At 42.6% G+C, this 20,297-nt stretch overlaps 1 protein-coding gene across 32 annotated transcripts; it reads left to right on the top strand.

Moving 5' to 3' along the window:
* Positions 1–87: 87 nt before the first annotated feature.
* MKI67 (marker of proliferation Ki-67) lies at positions 88–18,116 on the top strand. 32 transcript variants are annotated; one of them, XM_086900792.1, is made up of 18 exons: positions 159–374; positions 1,199–1,260; positions 1,589–1,702; positions 2,448–2,529; positions 2,612–2,727; positions 3,093–3,162; positions 3,718–3,796; positions 4,490–5,929; positions 6,240–6,478; positions 7,032–7,431; positions 9,184–9,299; positions 9,731–9,902; positions 9,991–10,125; positions 10,503–10,889; positions 11,130–12,190; positions 12,997–13,069; positions 13,387–16,386; positions 17,467–18,116. In XM_086900792.1, the coding sequence occupies exons 3-18, from the start codon at positions 1,611–1,613 to the stop codon at positions 17,604–17,606; spliced, it is 7,602 nt and encodes a 2,533-aa protein (XP_086756918.1). In that variant the 5' UTR covers positions 159–374; positions 1,199–1,260; positions 1,589–1,610; the 3' UTR covers positions 17,607–18,116. The 32 variants fall into 32 exon arrangements, 31 of the variants coding, with proteins under 31 accessions (XP_086756925.1, XP_086756916.1, XP_086756907.1 ...); XM_086900784.1 differs by having other exon boundaries at positions 10,950–12,190; XM_086900798.1 differs by lacking the exon at positions 159–374 and adding an exon at positions 400–512 and having other exon boundaries at positions 3,736–3,796.
* Positions 18,117–20,297: the final 2,181 nt, after the last annotated feature.

Here is a 20,297-nt window from a genome sequence, read left to right as displayed (position 1 = left end):
AGCGCGTGAGGCGCGAGTGGCTCCGCGGGGCGGCGCCTCCGTTTGAACTCAAACCTCCCTCGCCGCTTCCCATTGGCTCCGCTGCGCGTCGCGCGCCGCCCCCTCCGCCAATCAGAGTTCGCCGCGCTCCTTTTCGAATCCTCAACGGTCAGCTCGATGAGTTCGTTTCTCCTTCCGCCGCTCCGGGACGATCAAAGATAAAAGAGTTCCTCTGCCCGGTGCCGCTTGTCGCGGCTGGGCGGGCTCGGTGCTGTCCCGCAGCCATGGCCGCTGCCGGCAGGCGCGGGCGGTGGCGGCGGCTCTCGGTCCGTCCGTCTGCGCGGGTCCCGTGGGATTCGTTTTGATGCCCGGCGGAAGGATACACCAGGGCGGAAGTGGGTGCACAGCGCGAGGGCTCGGGGGCTGGCGCGCGCGCGCGGGAAGGGCTGAGTCGGCGTCCGCCGTGCTGGGAGCGCGGGGGGGGCGCGTCGGACGCCGCCTCACGGGGCCAGGTACGGGCCCGGCAGAGCCAGGTACGGGCCCGGCAGAGCCAGGTACGAGTGGGCGAGCTGGGACGGGAGGGGGGCCGGAGGGACGCGGCTTTGGGGTGATGGGTGCCGCGAGGAGGAGTCGGGCCGCTTGACAGCCCGCTTCGGTGGCCACCGGCATTATGGCTCTAGCCCCCTGCCATGGTGGCTGTTGCCGCCTTCTCCCCCGGTGTTTACCTGTTCTGTCCCCGCCGGTGGCTGTGAGCGCCAGAAGCCCCGGCTTATAAATTCCGGCTTTTGCATCTCATGTGGCTTTTTTGGCTCGTAGGAGCTGGTGGCTGCCGTGGCTCGGTGCAGGACACCGGGTGTTTGCGTTCCCTGAAAGCCGAAGGGACTCCCGGGTTCCCCTCCCAGTTGTGTCTTGTTGTCAACAAGTGTTTAATCGCATAAAACCCACCAAAAATATCCATAAGAGTCTCAACTGCATTTAGTTCCCTTGTTTTACCTTGCTGCTTTCAAATAGAGTGTTGCTAAAGATGCTTCTTTGAGGATCGCTTGTGGTAGTCATATGCTAAATAATCCGTTATATGAAAATACATAAAAATGTATCTGTTTGCGCTGTGGGTTTGGGCTTTTTATGCCAGTTCAGGAGCTGCCCAATTTCCAGCCCCTTCCCAGCTGTTCCTGCCACTGCTCCTGGCAGCTGATACCACAATTCCCTCTTTTTCCAGGAGGAAATAACTACAATCAGTTGGTCTTTATTTTAAATTCAAATTTCAGAATTTCCATCTGGGTAAGAGATTGAAATGTTTAGATTTAGGTGAAGAGGAGTGAATTTTAAAGTTGTTTATGGGACAAAATCTGTGTTGCTCCTGAACCTTTTCAAGATGGGTAAGAAAAACCTCCCAAATACCAAATTTAGTCTGACAATTTATATAAGCACATTCACATTTTTTTTACATGAGGAAACACGTATAGCTGTGTTATATAACAGTGAGATTCATCTGCTGTCCAGTGGAAAATATCTCATCCCTGGAACAAAATAAAGCATAAAAATTGATTTATTCTCATAAACATGTAAATCATAATTAGGATGAATAATCTGGGCGTTTCCTTTATAGGTAAGGTTCCTTACACTCGAAGATGCCACGCTACGGGAAAATCGTTGTCATTAAAAGGAATGGGACTGATGGAATTGTTTTTCCACTCACTTCAACTTCTTGTTTATTTGGAAGGTGAGAATTTGCTTGCATACATTGAAATGATGAGTGCTTTCCTGCAGATTATGTCTTTTAATGCTTATTTACAAAAATAAATGCTCATTTAGGAATGGTGTGCAGAGGAGGGAAGGTTAATGTAAGAGTAGAAAGTTGATCTTTATTTTAGTACTGCTATTTGTCTGTTCCTTGCCAGAACTACATTGATTGATTGATTTTAAGTTTCTAGCCATAGGAAATCAGGGGAAGGGATTAAAAGTGATAAGTGTTAAAACCAACAGCAAATCAAAAGCGTTAGAGATTATCTTCAGAAGAGGACAGAAAGGAAAAGTCCATACATTTATAAACATTTTTTAACTCACTGATAACTTTTAAGAAGATAGAAGTGGTTCTGCAGGTGAGACCAAGGGTCCAGTTGGCAGTCTCAGATCAGAAATGTAACTCTGGGAATGACTTTAACAGCTGATTTTGTTTAAAAATATTCCACAAGTCTCAGGAAACTCTGGAAGCAAGTAATCCCATAGCAGCAGCTGTGCTGTAGCCATGTCTCAACTTGTTGTGATCTGCTTTTTTCTGATCTCAGCTCCTGTGCTGGAGGAGTGCAAGCTGCTATTTTTGCCAGTTTAAAAAGATTTAAGTAGTTAATTGTCTTCAAATTAGAGACATCATGCTGCTGTGCCATTATAAATTCTGGGCAATGCCCTAAGTGTCCAGCAGATTTCCCTGTGTTCTGTGTGAAACTGAACCTGTGTTTTCCCCCCAGGAAAACAGAGTGTGACATCCGCATGCGGCTGCCCTGGGTGTCCAACGAGCACTGCAAAATCGAGATCAATGAGAACAAGGAGGTGAGATGCTGATGTTTTAGTGAATTTTGCATTGCCTTGTTGCATCTCAGCAGGTCACTCACATTTTGTGTTTGATTTTCAGGCAGTCCTGACTAATTTAAGTGAAGTGAACCCCACGCAGCTGAACGGGGCTTGCTTTGAGCAGCCCATTCCCCTGAAGCACGGAGATGTGTTAACCATTATTGATCGCTCTTTCAGGTGGGTGCCACGGCCAGAATATTGAATTTTTTTGATTCTAGAGTGGAAATTAATGAAGTTTAGTTCATATTTCTCTTACAGGACTTCATCAGAAAGCAGGATTGCTCAAAGTTATCTTTTTATCACTTTTTTTACATTAAGCTAAATCAATAAAGGTAGAATTGTTTAGAGATATTCTGATTTTGTTTCAAGAGTTGTCAGTTTTAGGGGGAAATTTAAAGTGGTTTTAAGTTACTGAAGCCTTTCAAATGGAGATGTGTGCATTGCTGGGAGGGGACAGCTATTCCTAGGTCATTCCTCTTAATAATAGGAATTTAGTCATCAATTATTTGACAAAAAATTGTATTTTAAAATATTTCTTTCAGGTTTGAATATCCTCTGCAATCAACTCCGAAGAAGAGGCATTCCAGGTCTCCAAAAGATGAAACTCTGCAGGTAGTTTTGTGGCTGTGGGCTTTTTCTTTACAAATGTATTGGTAGTAGTTGACATGATTTTCTATTTCCTTGTTCTGTTTTCTTATTCAAAGTAACTTTTCAGCCCTAAATTACCTTTCTGTCTCAAAATACAAATAAACTCTTTCAGATAATTAATTTTAAAAGTTTGGTAATTTTTAGTCTAAATTTGAGTCAAAAATTTATCACTTTTTGGTAATAGACAATTAATAATTCATGGTGTTACTGAAACGGACCTAAAAATCTTCCACTGAGTTTGGTAAGAAGGGGAGGTTCAAGTGTTTTTATTCTTATTTTACAGCTGCATTGACAGCTCAGAATTTAAATGATAAAACAAGATAAACTTCTCCTCTCTAGAGCCTCAAATGTATTGGCCAATGGTAAATATTGAAAAGTTCAAGGATTTAATTTGAGCACTTTAAAGCTTGTTTAGGGATAATGCAAATTCTCTTATAAATAGGTTTTTCTTCGATGTAGAATTGAGAGCTGAAGTATAAAATACTCGTTGCTCTGCTGTAATGTTGTACAAATTTACAGGTTCTTCATGTTCAGCAGGTGGCAGAAGTGGAATTATTACACAAACAAACTTCAGGAGCTAAAAGTCTTGGTGCTTCAGGTTGGTACTTGTTTTATGAGGGCTTTGCTTTTGTCCCCTTCAGTGCATTTATTATTAGCATTTGAATTAAATTCAGTTGAAAAGAGGAGGAAAAAGGCATTTTAAGACTTTTCAGTCTGAGTAGACCTTGCTGTGGCAGTGATTATCATGTTTAAATGCTGTGAATTCACCTTTGACATTAAATTTTAAACTTGAACTTCTCTGCTGACCTACAGCTACACCTTTTTAAGCAAATTTTGCATTATCTCATGCCTTCTTTCCTAATAAAAATCAAAACAAGTATAATTTTGGAGATACATGGTATATATTGAAATGATTATTTACAGGAACTTTCCTGTAGAAACAGAAAAATCCAGAGCTGCTAATTCTGGGTAATTATAAATTATTGTAAATTATTATAAATTATAATAAATTAAATGCCAGGACTTCACCTTCCTATCTTTCTTGTCTTAAATAATCCTGATTTTCAGAGAAGGCTCTTTATTTTATCATTTCTGACAGATTTTTTGTTCCAGTGCAAAAGACCCCAGCTGCTTCCAGGTGTTCCCTTTCAGTAGATCCTGGTTGACCAGGATCTTCTCTCTTGGGAGGGAAAATAAGAAATTTTTAATCTGTATTTATGGAACTTGTATTTGTTGTTCTGCAATTTTGAAGTAACTCTGTGTCTGTATTTTTGCTTTGCTTTCTTTGTAGATAATGCTGAGTGTGAAGAAAAAAATGCCAATGAAAATAAACAAACTCCAGAGGAAAATCTTCCTGAAGCTTTCGCTGTCAAACTCCAACCACCCAAATCTTCCCAGAGAATACACTGTGTTTTTAAAAAGCAAAATGAAAAGTCTCCCTTTAGTAAACTCTATGAAAATCTGAAAAATGAGCTGCAAATGGAAAAACCTCTGCACAGAGGAACTGCCTCTCAGCAAGCTGCAAAAGGAGACCCTGGGAGTGTTCTGCCAGAACCAAGTGCTCCCATTCCATCCCTGAGCTGTCTTTTTGATCTGGGCAGCCTGGCTAAAGGAAAGGAAACGGGCAGGATGGAAAATATGGAAGAATGTATAATTGTGAGATGTGAAGAGAGAAACAGCCCAGGGTTTAACCAGCTGTCAGCTGGAGGAAGAACCCCCAGGAAAAGTTTTACCAGGAGTCCTCGAACTCCCATTTCAAAGGAGGTGTCAGGAGACACCAGTCAGAATCCATTGCAGGATCCTAAGAAGTTAAGGACACCAGGCAGATCCAGAGGTACTGCAGTTACACCCAAACCCAGCAAGGAGAACCACAGGAATTCCCAGGTTTTGCTGGAGCAGTGCTCCATAGAAAGGATGGATTGTCCAGCTAAAGCAATGACGTGCAGCCCCACAACCCCCACCTCCCGTGTTGCTGAGGGAGGTAAATGTGCACTGAACACACCAAGGCCCAGGAGGAAGAGTCCTCGGTCTCTTTTCATGTCACCTCCCACAGAAACCACTGGAATGAATTCTGGAAATCCTGATACTCCAAAGACCCCACGGCGTGCATCACTGAAACAGAAATCACTTCCAGCAATCCCAGCTGGAGCTCCAAGGGAAGATTCAATGTGCAGAATTGATAACACACAACCACTTTTGCCAGAAGACAATTGCTTAAAGCAAAGACCAAACAGCAAACAGCAAACACCACGAAAAACTGCCCAGGAAGTGCTGAAAGAGGTCTGGGATCAGGCAAACCTGGATAACTCGAAGGTGGGACATTGTGAAACCCCTGCCTCTCTCTCTAATTCCAAGAGTCCCAGAAGAAACAGCAGGGAAAGTAAAGAATTCTTGGACAAAAGTGCCCATTCTGAGGCACTGGCTTCAGAAGGGATGTTGGCATCTCCTGCTGATCAGACACCTGGAAGGAAAAGGGGAAGGCCAAGGAGCTCTGGAGTTGTGACTGGAACAGCATTGGAGACAAACACCGCTCAGGAACATCACAGTTCAGAAACTCCAGCAGAGCTGGCCGTGGACAGGTGTCACCAAAACCAGGATTTGGAAGATGCCAGTGCTACAGGACCTCGGACACCATCAGCCAAGAGAAGATCTGGAAGTAGTGCTGAGCTGAGAGATGCTGAGCCTGGCTCAGAAACCAAAACTTTAGGCCTCTTGCATGGGGAAGACTCAGGTAAATCCATTGGATCCCCTGCATTGTTTTCTGTATTTAAGAAATTCTGTAGCATTTTACTAAGAATTCTCTTACTTGGACAAAATGTGGAACCAATTACTGGCATTAATCATAAAATATTTATCATGGACAATCATTAACATTTGACCTTTACAATACACAGTATGTATAAAATATCTTGGATTTAATGTATTTCCCTTTAAGGTAGGTTTCTTTGGGTTTGTTTCCAACTTGGAAATGCACAAGGAAAGGTTAAAATGCTGCCTTGGGTTCTTGGCTATCTAAAAATAATTTCAATTGTTCTTTTCAGGCAAGACAAAAAGAAGCTCTCAGAAGAGGAAGAGTGGTGAAAATGTCCCTCAGATTTTGGGTAAAAGAAAGAGAGTGTCTTTTGGTGGTCATCTGAGTCCAGAACTCTTTGATCAAAGTCTGCCTCCCAACTCTCCCCTGAAAAGAGGAGCTCTCCCTGCCAGGCGGAGTTTACCCTACGGAAACTCTCTGAGGGCTGCACTCAAGAAGGCTCAGGGTTTGAAGCACTTGATAGATCAGGTAAATGTGAAGTCTAATCAAGCTGTTGTGTCTATTACTGTGATCAGAATTTATAAGTTCTGTTATATATGGATTTATTCTATTACTTATCAGTTCAAAATTAGTAGTAAACCTTGTGTGATGCATGCTGGTGTCACTCATGAGTGCTCAAAGAATCATCAGCAAAAGCAGGTTAATTATAAAGTGTAAGTACAACCAAGTTCAGTGGAAAGGTCACTCTGCTGCTTACTGGATGGGTAAAACACACAAAGAAAAACCAGGCTAAAAATTGAAAATCTGTCAATATGAAACTAAAATTGACATTAAATTATTACTTGGGGGCTGGGGATGGATGAAGGGTAGGAATGGGAAAGTGTGAGGATCAAAAGTAAGATCAACCTTCCTGGCTAACTTCCTAACTTCCTGCCTAACCTTGATCAACAGTTTAGGAGTCATTTTCTGTATCATTCCTGATAAAGGAAAATCCAAGTCTCAGGCAGGGTTTGCCTGGACAGATCACTTCATTAAGAAGGAAATAACTTCCATTCATTAATGTGTATTTTTTTTTTACCAGGAATCAGAAAGGTCACCCAAAAATTCCCCAGCCCAGCAGTCCCCAGGTGCCTCATCCCCTGCCTCAGGGAATGCAACACCCAAAATCTCTTCAGGCTCTCCAGCCCCTTTCAGGAAAGGGCGTTTCTCCATCTCCCAGCCCCCCACACCATTCCCAATTGCAGAGGAAATGGATTCTGGCACAGAAGACATGGATCCAGAGGGGAAAAATATCCAAGGGAAAACACCAAAATCTTCTCCTGCTACCCAAGATGCCAAAGCCTTGGTGACAGTGGCACCTGCCAAGTCAGCCAGAAGTGCCCAGCTGGGTTTGAAGGGCACTGCCATCAAGAGCAGAGGTGGGGCTGTGGCTGTCATCAGTGCCAAGAGGAGAAGTGGTGCCTCCAATGCCAATTTATTAGGTTGGTTTCAACAGTTAATTTTTAGTATTTGCTTTCTTGCTTTAAAATACAGGAACCAAACTGGAAAAGGCCTGTTTAGTTATGCAGAGGCCACCATATAATTGATGAATCTTCTGAAAACTTCTGGGCTTCTTGGAAGGGCAAAGTGTTGCATTTTCTCATTCGTAAAGTGAATTTATTAAAGCATCTACAAACTCATTTAAAGACAAATATTAATGTTCAGAAGTAAAAAAAATGATAAAATTAACATTCTCTTTGCAACGTTAGAGTCATGATCTTTAAAATCTGTCAAGTTCAAGTAGTGTTAAACCATGTTTATTGCATCAGTTTTGTTTTGAAAAACTTTTATTTACAGTAATGCAGCTTCACTTCGGTTATTTTGTGCCTTATTTTTATACAAGGCTCACAAACTTTGTCCAGGAACTGGGCTGTATTTAACCACTCAAAGTGTTACATAACTGGTAGAAATAAAAAATAGGATCATAACTGGATGCTACTTTCAAATCTTCAGAATTCCCAGTGTTGAGCACTGATTTGAAATAGTTTTGACAGCATTGAAAACTAATAGGCAAGTTCTGGTTCCTCAGGTTTTGACTTTTGAATAAACTTTGAAGTAGGGTGTATTTGTCACCTGTTTTCCTCAGTTAAATCAGTTTGACAAAGTCAAATTCCCCATTCACCCAGGAATTTTTATTACTTTATTATTCTGTCCATTTTAATGGCAGCAGAGCTCTTGACAAATATCAGTGGCATTCCATTTCTCACCAGCTCTTTGTAATGTGCTTTTTAATATCACTGCATCAATTCCTTCTGTAATATGAAAAGAACATCACAGCTCTTAAAAATTTCAGATCCAAAATAAAACTGTTTCCAGTGCTTTTTCAGATCATTTCCTGGATGCTTGGAATTTTTCTCTGCATCCTGCACAGCCTGGCAATGTCAGCTTTTCAAAGTTGTTTTTTTTTATTTATAGACTGACATAGCAATTCTGGCAAGAGAATAACAACATCCTTTCCTTTAGGAACAGCATTCCCCTTTTTAGCTCTTCTTTTTAAAAATCATTTCTTTTATATGATCCCTGTGTTCTGATAGATTTTTTTTTTTTTCCTGAAGTAAACAAGGCAGGTGTCCTACAACTTCTAGCTTCAGTTATTGCACAGCTGTAATTCCCTGCTCCCACTGCTGTGGGATGATGCTGTGATGAAGGTAACCTTGCTTTGGGAATTTTGGGATTGTGTCACAAGGAGAAGGTGATACAAGAAAAATTATGGCAAGTCTTTGTGGATCTAAATGCAGAATAAATAACTGAAATTCCTCAGGAAGGTGGTGAGAGAAACTTCACTTAGAGACAATTTCTCTTCTGTTAAATCTCACCAGAGTAAAGCTCAGCTATAATGAACGAGGCTGAAAGGCTCATGGTGAGTTTCTGTTGGGAAAACTGAGTTACTTCCAGAAGAGAGAGGAGGGAATTGGGTCAGTGTTCAGCTGTAGGATCTGAGTTGTGTTTGACGCTGTGGAGCTCATTGTTTTGGTTTGGAAAGCCACAATGGGTACTTGGACTCTTCTTAAACTACAGCTGGAACTGGGTTTTCAAATTGAGAATATTTCAGAGAACATTTCAGATGTTATTAGATAATAACAACCACTTTCCTCTGCCAGACTGCAGAAAATGTATTGGAATTGCAAAGAAATAATTGTGAACTTCATTTACACAGCTAAGAGTTAAAGTGGTTCTTTCTCATTTTCTTCTAGTTGCAAAATCTTGGGCAGAAGTGGTAAAATTGGGAGTTGCAAGACCACAGTCAAAGACTGCTAAAAGAAGTGTCCGTAAAGGAAGAGTCCTGAAGAGGAGGAACCCCCCAGCAAAGGTGTCCTTTACTTTTTTGTGCTTCTTTGTTTTATTTTCTTGCATAACCACCAAACAGCTTGGATGGAGTTTGATCGAGAAGCTGAGCTCTTGGTGTGATGTAAAATGGGAGCTGATGTCTCCCACAGCACGTGGGAAATGGAGGTTGCTACAAAAGGATTCACAGAATTATTAATATTAAGGTTGGAAAAGACCCCCAAGATCTTGGGAGTCCAGTCTTGCATCATAAAAATTAGGAATTTGGCAGAATCTGCCTTTCCTAAACTCAGGCTGGCTGGGCCTTCCAGCCCTTGTTGGCTTTGGACATCCTCCAGTCTTCTGGAACCTCCCAGTTAACCATGATTGATGATAAGTTATGGAAGGAGCTTGGCCACCTCTACCACCATGAATCTTTGTTTAATAACTTTTTTTTTTTTCCTTTTCTCTCTGCAGACTTCAGAGAAGAAAATAAAAGATAATTTTAGCACAGGTCATGCAGAGTCACCTGCTACCATAGTTGTAGGTAGAGCTTATTCCACCAAAGTTAGGTCAGCTGGACATGTCCCTAAAGTGGTAAAAAATCCCAGGATGAAGCTTAACATGGATATGGATGAAAGCTTCACAGGTGAGATTTTAAAGTCTGTTGCTTCATCTGCCCACTGTGAAGTTCTTTTGTCAAAACATCTGCTAATTTCTCCCAATATAATTTCTAGGAGTGCCTGAAATGTTCCAAACTCCAGAAAATCAGGGAGAAAGAACATTTCCTTTGGCTGATGCTCAGAATGCTGATTTTACACCACCATGGGCTGCAGGGGACATTTCTGACTTGCACACTCCTGAGGGTTCTGGTAGGTTTGGGATTTTAAAAAAACCCCATTGACTTATATTGTGGGTTAGCAGTAGTCTCAGCCTAGGCAGACTTAACTGAGGTGAAGCATGCAGCAACCTATGAAAGGAACCATTGAGATTTATCAGGTATTAAAAGAAAATGTAGTTCCTGATAATTTCTGAGTAGGACATTTTATCATTCATTCAATTTGGTATGGAACTGCAAGGTTCTGACGAGTTGTTTCAGACACTGAGTACCCAGTGCACAAGTTTGAATTTTTATTTCTAAAAAGGTATATCTGAATTTGATTTTTTTTTTTATTATACAGCAATTAAAATGCTTGGATTTTCTGCTTAATTTATTTTGCAAATGATGTAAATCTACTGCTTATTTCAGGAGAGATGATGGTGTCACCATTAAATAATTCAGATGGTTCAGAGCAGAAGCAAGACAGTCCAGGTATGCTCTGCTTTCTGAGAGAGGAGTCATCTCCATCTATGTTTGATGAAATAGCCACAAAAACTCCTGAAAAAAGAGAAGCTGTGCACAAAAATAATGTGGATAGTTTGGCAATAATTCCAGAAAAAACAGCATCTCCAATGAAATCAGGAAGTAAAAGGAGGACTCCAAAGCAGAAGTTGGAGACAGTTGAAGTCATGTCAAGCAAAAGGAAGATTTTAAGGACCCCTGAGCAAAGGTCAGAACCAGGAGAGGTTTTGTCAGGTATCAAGAGGCTCATGAAGACCCCAAAGCAGAATCCAGAGCCTGTGGAGGTTTTGTCAGGCATCAAACAGCTCATGAAGACCCCAAAGCGGAAATTGGAGCCTACAGAGGTTTTGTCAGGCATCAAACAGCTCATGAAGACTCCAAATCAAAAACTGGAGCCTACAGAGGTTTTGTCAGGCATCAGACAGCTCTTGAAGACCCCACAGCTGAAGCCAGAACCAGTGGAGGACCTGTCAGGCATCAAGCAGCTCATGAAGACCCCAAAGCGGAAATTGGAGCCTGTGGAGGTTTTGTCAGGCATCAAACAGCTCATGAAGACCCCAAAGCAGAAATTGGAGCCTACAGAGGTTTTGTCAGGCATTAAGCAGCTCATGAAGACTCCGAATCAAAAATTGGAGCCTGTAGAAGTTTTGTCAGGCATCAAACAGCTCTTGAATACCCCGGAGCAGAAGCTGAAGCCTACAGAGGTTTTGTCAGGCATCCAACAGCTCTTGAAGACCCCAGATCAGAAATTGGAGCCTGTAGAAGTTTTGTCAGGCATCAAACAGCTCTTGAAGACCCCACGGCAGAAGCCAGAACCAGTGGAGGACCTGTCAGGCATCAAACAGCTCATGAAAACCCCAAAGCAGAAATTGGAGCCTACAGAGGCTTTGTCAGGCATCAAACAGCTCATGAAGACCCCAAAGCGGAAATTGGAGCCTACAGAGGTTTTGTCAGGCATCAAACAGCTCATGAAGACCCCAAAGCGGAAATTGGAGCCTACAGAGGTTTTGTCAGGCATCAAACAGCTCATGAAGACCCCAAAGCAGAAATTGGAGCCTACAGAGGTTTTGTCAGGCATCAAACAGCTCATGAAGACCCCAAAGCAGAAATTGGAGCCTACAGAGGCTTTGTCAGGCATCAGACAGCTCATGAAGACCCCACGGCAAAAGCCAGAGCCATTGGAGGACCTGTCTGGCATTAAGCAGCTCCTGAGGACCCCACAGCAAGAGCCAGAACCACTCCTGGATGAAATTGCCTTGAAAAGGTTGCTGGACACTCCAGCAGAGAGCAGGGAAGCAGTAAAAGCTGTGCCAGGTGTGACTTCAGCCAAGAAAACCCCAAAGCTGAAATCCCAACCTGTGGAAGACATGGTCGGGATCAGCCGCATTTTCCAGACACCAAAGGAAAAGGTTGAGCCCATAGGAGACATGTTTGGAATCAGCAGATTAATGAAGTCTCCTAAAGAGAAATATCAACCAGTTGAGGATTTTGTGGGACTGCAAAGGCTCATGGCAGAACCCAGGCAGAAACCACCTGATTCTGAAGTGGACTATGCTGGAGTGACTGAAATGTTTGGGACCCCAGAGGAAATGAAGGTAAAATACTTTAAGTTTTGGAAGGGACGTTTTTAGACTTTGAAACCTGTGACTGAAATGACTTTAGACTTCTTAGTATGACACCTTGTATCTTACAACATTTTTTAGGGACAGCTGCATTTGTGTGTGTTAAAATGTTTTCAAGGGACCTGCCACAAGTGTTTTAAAATTAAGAATCATTAAAATCAGACTTAATAAAGTGATAAGCTTAATATAAAAGTGACATTCCCAGCATCTCATTCCCCATTCCACAGTGACCATTGCAGGTAGGAAAAGTGAAGTTCTCCAATGGGTGGGTCAGGCTTGGTGATGTCTGGTTAAACCAGCCTGGTTTGTTCTGCTGCTGGTTTTTACAGTGAGAAGAATCTTGATCTTCAGTGGAGATGTGCTGGCATCACTGCCAGATACCATTTTCTGAAAAAAACTATTTTGATTCTCATATTCCATAGGTAAAATGCTGAGTATCTCTGAGCTTAGTGCTTACAACTACAATAAAATACTACAGAGCACTCAGTTTCTCTTCAATACCCCAAATTCCCTTTGAGCACTCATTAAGGCACTTCTCAACCTCTCCACAATGTTGTCTTTCACTTTAGATGGCAGGAATTAAATTTGCTGTGTTTGTGGGCTTGTATCAGCCCACAATACAATGGATATATTTGTAAGACTAATTGATTTAATTTGTAAAGAAAAGGATTTGACAAGAATTTTTATAAATCTTGCTGTACATTCATCTGGTATTGGTTGGCTCCATAAGTTCCTGTCCTGTCAGATATGCATTTATTGGTTATTTTTTATTCCCTTAGGTCAGATCAGTAAATGTTATGGATTCTCAGGAAGAAATTGCACCTCCTGGTTCTAATTCCAGTCATAAATATGGTAAGCACAAATATTTTGCTTAGAGGAATAATGAATATAAAAAATCAAACTTTATCATGAAGTTCAAATCTTGTTTAAACCTCTCTGTGTGCCCAGCTATTTCCTGAGCTAATTTTTTCCCTTTGACCTACCCAAATAAATTAAACAACTTCAGTCAGAAGCCTGGCCTTTAATCTAGGAATTGGTTCAATATTTCTTTATTTGTTGTGTGGTTTGCTTGAGCAAGATGCCTCTGTGAGGAAAGAGGAAAATGCACAGATGCTTTGATCAGGCACAGGAATATCTAATTTTTGTTTGTGCTCTTAACCCTGTTGTAGAAAAGGAAGGAAAAGTTTCCCAAGGTGAAGATGCTCAACAGAAGAACTCAGATGGTGAAGAGCAGCCTACCCAGAGAGCCAGAAGGGGCAGGCCAAGGAAGGCTGTACCTCCTGCTGCAGCAAAGCCAAGTGAAAATGGTGTGAGTTTAAAGGAGTTAGAGAGTCCTGATACCCAAGAGGAGATGGGAGTGATCACACATGAAAACAAGGGCAGAGGAAGGAGGGCAAAGCGTTGCATACAAGAAGTTGTTCCAGAGTGCCCTGATCAGGAAGGGCTCGACATTGTTTCATCTGTGGAACCACCTGGTGCTGCTCAGAAATCAGGAAGAGGTAAAAGGCAAAAGCTGAAGGAGTTAAAACATCCAAATGAAAGTCTTGAGTCTTGTGTTGAAGATTCTTCACTGCTACAAAAAGCACCTGCAAATAGCAAACAGAGTTTGCAGGACTGTGGCACCAATGAAACTGAAGATGATCCAGGCATAAAGACAGGACCTGGAAACATTCAGAATGAAATTTGTCAGCTGCAAACAGGTTTAAATAATCCTGACAGCAAAGCTAATGACAGTGGGATAGAGGACAGTGAAGAAGAGCTCCTGTCACTGAGGAGGAGGCACAGAGGGGTGGAGAACACAGAACCAGTGATTCCAGCAAAAAGAGGGAGACGAGGAAGGAATGACCAAGGAAAAGTGGCTTCTCCAGGAGACCTTTGTGGAGCAACCAGAAATCTTCGTAAAGACCCATCCCCAAATGTTACACAAAGACAGGAACAGGATTGTGACAAAGCTCTTGAGGCTGTCACAGCACAAGAATCTGAAAATGGCACTAAACTTGAGCTGAAGGCAACAAAGAGAAGAGTTAAGTCTTTCAGAAGTACTAGAAACAGAAAGCAGTCAGCTGAAATAAAAGCAGACACTCGTGGGGTCGCACTTGAAAATACAGAACAAGTTCAGAAAACTGAGGAAACATCAACTGAAACTGATGCTGAAACACAATCCCACGTGAAAAATGAGATGAAAGGATCTCAGGGATGTGAAACAGAAAATGCTCAGGAAAATACAACAGAGGCAGCTCAGAGATTACAGGCAGAGTCACCTTCTGCAGAGACAAACAAAATGCCAGTCAGTGCTCAGAACATGGAAACAACCAGGGCTAGAAACAGGAGAGGCAAAAAAGACTCTCTGGAGCAAAAAGCTGATGAGTTTACTGAAAATGTGAACAGCCTGAAACAAATTACTCCCAAATTTAAGTCAGAAACAGAAGTGGATGAATCTTCTCCCCAGGATTCCTGGGGCTCTGTTTGTGCCAGTGCAGCCCAAGGCAAGGAGGAGCAGCCCAGCCCGGGTGCCACATCTGTCCCTGCTGCAGACAGTGCCAGTCCTGCTCAGGGCAGTCACAGGAAGACGAGAAATGAGTGGGGAGTACTTAAAGCAGAGCAAACTGAAATCCTGCAGAGGAATCCAGCACAAACAAATGCAGTCATGTGTAGAAGAGGAAGAGGTAAAAAAGTCAATTTTCAGCTTGGGGAAGGCAGTTCCAAAGCGACTGAAGGAAAAGGTTTACCTGAGGGTGATGAAGGGATGGCTGACAAAGATAATCAACGTGAGAATTCCGAAAATCCTCCTTCACGGGGAAGGAGGGGCAGGAGAAAGCAACTTGATTCCATCCCACAGAAAGCTAGTCCTGCCTTTATGGAAAAACAAACATTAAGTGCAGATCACAGGGAAGATGAGGCTGTTGTGCAAGAGCAAGAATCAGCTTTGGAAGCTGCTCCCACTTCAGCAGAGGACAATCCACCGAGACGAGGGAGGAGGCGTCAGGTGGCTGCAGCATCACAGACCAGATCTCCTTCTGTCAGAACGAGACGTGGGGTGCTGGAAGGTGATGCTAAAAAGACATCAGAGAGAGAAAATGAAAATCCAGTTCTGGGTAATAAAACTTTACAGGCAAAAGTGAATTCATCAGCGAGGGACAGAAGGAAAAAGATGGATCCGGCAGCAGAGGCAAGTTCATCTCCTCTCCAGAGAAAGTGTGGCTTGTCAGAGGCTAAAGATGAGGATACTCATGAAGAACAAAGTGTGCCTGTGGCAGAGGTGCCCTGTGCAAAGGAGGAGCCACCAGGGAGGGGCAGAAGGAAAGAAACTGCTGTGGCATCACACACAACCAATCCCATCTCTCTCAGAGGGAAACGCGGGCTGCCGGCGGGGGATGGAGCAGAGGCTCCCAAAGAAGAGCAGAATGTTCCCTTAGAAACGTGTGATCCATCCAGGAAGGAAACTCAACTGAGAAGAGGCAGGAGGAAGGAAATTGCCCCCTTGATAGAAGCCCAAAGTTCTCTTCAGGGAAACCAGGTCCTGTCAAAACGAAGTGGTAGAAAAAGTAACGACAGGGAAGCTAAACAGAGCAGGGACAATTCTTCCCAAGAAAATACGGATTTTGTAAAAGGCAGCTCGAGGCAAGCAACCACTTCACTGGCTCTTAGTCCCACCTCACTTCAAGGCTTGCCAGAAGATGGTAAAGATGGAATTTCTGAACAACAAAGTCAACTTTTGGAAGTAGCTCCACCTGCAAAAGAAAATCCATCAAGAGTGGGCAGGAGGAAAACAACTTCTTTCGCTTCTGAAGAAACGATTTCCACTTCTCTCAGGGGAAAACCCAACCTGCCCAGAGGCAGAGGTCAGAAGAGGATTCTTAGAGGTGAAGATACATCTCCAGAAAATAATCCATGCCAGGGAAGAACAAGGCAGTTGAGGAATAATAGGAGGAAGGTGGAATTTCTATTAGAGGCAGCTGCTTCTACCTCTCCCCATAAAAGCAGTGACTTGCCAGAAAATGGCAACACTCTGGAAACTCAGGATTTGAGTGGAGCATCCACTGGTTCTGAAGAGAATCAGTCTGGAAAAGGCCAGGAGGGTGACCCTGCTCCACAGGCAGCCCCCACCACTCGCAGAAGGAAATGCCAGCTGCCAGCAGAGGATGTGGCACCCAAAAAATCAAAATCAGGTGAGGCAAGGAGTGGCTTTCTCTTCTCTAAGCTTGGCTGAGTTATGTGTAGACAACAATTGTGTGCAGAGCCCTGGGGCTGCTGATCTAGATCACAGAATGACAGGATCATTTAAGTTGGAAAAAATCTGAGATCCCAGCTCCCTCAGCTGCTCCTGGGGCTCCAGCCCCTTCCCCGGCTCCATTCCCTTCCCTGCTCACACTCCAGCCCCTTCCCCAGCTCCATTCCCTTCCCTGCTCACACTCCAGCCCCTTCCCCAGCTCCATTCCCTTCCCTGGTCACTCTCCAGCCCCTTCCCCAGCTCCATTCCCTTCCCTGCTCACACTCCAGCCCCTTCCCCAGCTCCATTCCCTTCCCTGGTCACTCTCCAGCCCCTTCCCCAGCTCCATTCCCTTCCCTGGTCACGCTCCATTCCCTTCCCCAGCTCCATTCCCTTCCCTGGTCACTCTCCAGCCCCTTCCCCAGCTCCATTCCCTTCCCTGCTCACTCCAGCCCCTCCGTGTCCCTCCTGAAGTGAGGGACCCAAACTGGACACGGCACTGGAGGTGCCTCCCCAGTGCCCAGCACAGGGGGACAATCTCTGCCCTGGTCCTGCTGTGCCACATAAAATATTCCCTGGAATTTTCAGCTTGACTTCAAAACTCCCAATTAAAAAATATTATCAAATGAATGTCTTGAAGTAGAAATGACAGTAACTCTTTAGAGTTACACAATGAGCAATTTCTTGCCATAAAACTTCCTCTGTTTTCAATTTTTGCAGGACTTTGGTGTTGGTTCTGTTTTAGTTTTACATGTCAGTGGAAGAAATTTTAGCTAAAGTGGCAGCTAATTGGTTTTGGTGCTCTCATTAATGTTAACCTACTTTCAGAAATAGCTGTAAATCTTCAGGGATCCAACTTAAAGGATATTGGATGTGCAGAAGTGTGGGGTTGGTATCTGGTTTGTTGAATTCAGAGATGTAATCTTTGGAATGTTGTCATTGGGGACATTTCCTTTCAAAACAATGTAGGTGAAGATGGAATTTTTTGGGGAAATGTTTGATTGATGATACAAATTGACATTTTTCCATGTGCAAATAGGGAATGATGAAAATGGGTCTCTACAAAGAGGAAGAAGAAACAAAACTAAACTTGGAGAAGAGGATGCAAGGGCAGCTCAGACTGCTGGAGGGATGGAGAGGAGGACAAGATCCAGCACAAGAACAAGGAAACAGCCTTAAGAGTCCCAGAACCAGTTCTTAAATCAATTCAATAATTCCAATTACAGGTCGTTTTTAATGTGAATTGATTTGCACTCAGATTTTAAGCTCAGATTTTTGATAATTCTATGGTTGCTTTGCAAAATCTATTTCTTAATGTATTTACAGATAGAAGGTAGGTATTTCTTCAGTAGCTTTGCCAACGTGTGGTGGTTCCTAAACCATGGGGTGCTTGTGCAAAGCTGTAAACATAAAATACAATTTGTTATACCAGTGTTCCTCCCCTTTTCCCTGTTGATCAGTAAAACAATCAGGAAGCCATGCTACTTCCAGCTCAAGCTATTTCCTGCTGAAATTTTCCTATGCTGAAGTTTTTATTTTTTATCGGAGTTTTGTAAATATTCTTTTTAAAAGATACTAGTTGTATTAGCAGAAGTATTATGATAAACTTGTGATAATTTTTTTTTTTTTAAAAAATTAAGCTTGTATTAAAAAATGCAAGTTTTGAAGTCATTAAACTTGTAAACAATTTGGGACTTGTGTGGTTTTTTGGTTTTAAGGATGCAGTTGCTGCTGAGTTCATTTCTAAGGTTCTGTGGTTAATGTGGTTTGGAGACAGAACTTCTAGGGCCTTTTACAGATAATTTGTCTTCAAGGCTGGGGGTTTCTTAAATGCAGGAACAAAAAGATTCAGCCTGGGCATCAAACTCGTGTGCAGTTTTTAAACCTGAGTTAAAATCCTTTGTTTCTGTGGTGTGTGAGGAGTCAGGGATGTTTCTGCAGTAGAGCACTCGGAACTGGAGCTGTAAAGGTTGGAAAAGACTCCAAACCTCAGATGTGATATAATATTTTTATTTTTTTTAATTTAAGTTGGATTTTTTGCTTGTTTGCTTTTTATGTGAATGTTTTGTACCCATATCCACAGAGGGTTTTTATTGAATGATAATGCACTTTTTTTTTAAATCTACTTAATTCTAGTGTGAAAATTGCAGTCTGTCCATGTATCCAGGGTTGCTCCATCCCAGGTGCAGAATCTGATACTTTCCCTTGAACTTGGCTGATATGAGAAGTAGAATATATTATGGTGGGGGGTGTTTGGGTTTGGGTTTTTTGTGGGGTTTTTAACTCTTGTTTCCTATTCATGACATTCCTAAAACTTTAGCCCTGAAATCTCAGAGGAAAGCAAAATTTTACCATCTCCCCTGAAATCAAAACTGTGTAAGCAATGCCAGTGCCATGGTTGGGAAATGCAGGGATCCACAGGAATATTTTTCTGGTTCCAAGAAGTTGTTTGGGTTTTTTTCTCTGATCACTTTTGGGTTTGGTTCTAGTTGAAATCTAACAGAAACTCAGATTAAATACCTCAATTCTTCTCCAGAGCTGGGGTTCCTCCCCATCCTAGCAAAACTATGAGGAATTGTCTCCTCTCATTCCCACTTTCCCAGGTGCCTCACTGGGGTTGGAGAAGGAATCCTGGTCATTCTTCTCAAAGGTGGGCAGAGTCTCTCCCTAAGGAAGATATCCCATTGTTTTTGTAGGAATTGGAGAGATCTCCAAAGTCAGATCCCGGTTTTTGTAATGCCAGCAACATCCTGTGAAGATCTCTGGAAGTCCAGATCTGTTTTGTGGAGAGATGGACAAGGGGAGAATTCCCAAAGCAAAGGTTTGTTTGTGGAAGTCTCTCAGAAGGTGATGTTGTGTCATTTTGGGGATGTTCTACAGGCAGCCAGGGAAAGCAGCAGGAGTTGAAGGTACGTGGCTGATGGGTTTTACTGTTCCTAAATCTGGATTTGGTTGTGGGGACACTGCAGCCACCCAGAGCATGGCTTTGCTCACTCTCCAGGACATTTCCAGGGCACGATTTACTCACTGCTCTTCTGTAGAACTGACATTTAACATCAATTCATGTTTCTAATTTAATAAAGATGTATTTTATGGGCAGCTCCTTTTCCCACTCAGAAAATCTGAAACTGCAAATCTACCTCAAGGTTGATAATTCTGAGGGAGAGCTGAGACAAATCTTTTACCCGAGGGGTCAGCCAAAGAAACAAATCTCTTTCCTCTAGGAACATTTCCAAATTCTCTTTAATTTCTGTAGTGCTACATCTTCATTGTTGTGTGGCAGCACAATTTTTTTTAAAAAAAGGAAATGGTAGGAAAATTTCATTGCAAACTTTCTGCATTGTCAATATTTTTGATTTTTTTAATCTGGACAGATGATTTGAAGGAAAGAAGGAAAGGAGTGGGACACAAAAAAAAAAATCCAGAAGCGGAGTTTCTCTTAGTTATCCATGATTGTCACTTGGATTTACAAGTTGCTGGATATAGATATATCTATTTGTTTTTAGATCTACAAATTTATTTATAGATAATTTCTCCAGTGATTTTGAGGGAGTAGTAAAGAATAAGTATTTTAAATCTTATTTAAATATAGAGCAGCCTGTTAATGAGATTTAATCTCACAGCATCATTTAGGTTGGAAAAGCCCTCCAAAACCAGAGTCCAACCCCAGCACTTCCAAGGCCACCACTGTCCCATGTCCCCAAGTGCCACATCCTCACGGCATTTAAATCCCTGCAGAGGATTTATTATTTAAGATTATTTTTCCAGAGGTGTTGGTTTGAACATCCTTTTGATGGCATTGTCACTGCTGTGCTGTCAATTGTCACCGATCCCACCCTTCCCTGTGGGAGCCTCCATCTATCCTCTCAA

The sequence above is a fragment of the Cyanistes caeruleus genome, chromosome 8 (genome assembly GCF_971803275.1).
Source record: "Cyanistes caeruleus chromosome 8, bCyaCae1.hap1.1, whole genome shotgun sequence".
Taxonomy (NCBI): domain Eukaryota; kingdom Metazoa; phylum Chordata; class Aves; order Passeriformes; family Paridae; genus Cyanistes; species Cyanistes caeruleus.
The sequence above is the reverse complement of the archived record's forward strand: the minus strand, read 5'-3'. Positions and strand labels throughout refer to the sequence as shown.

Excerpts from the sequence above, each read along its gene's own strand:
- MKI67 (XM_086900774.1), top strand. The coding sequence starts at position 1,611 with ATGCCACGCTACGGGAAAATCGTTGTCATTAAAAGGAATGGGACTGAT. Across the intron at positions 1,703-2,447 it reads ACTTCTTGTTTATTTGGAAG|GAAAACAGAGTGTGACATCC; the intron begins GTGAGAATTTGC and ends TTTTCCCCCCAG. Across the intron at positions 2,530-2,611 it reads AGATCAATGAGAACAAGGAG|GCAGTCCTGACTAATTTAAG; the intron begins GTGAGATGCTGA and ends TTTGATTTTCAG.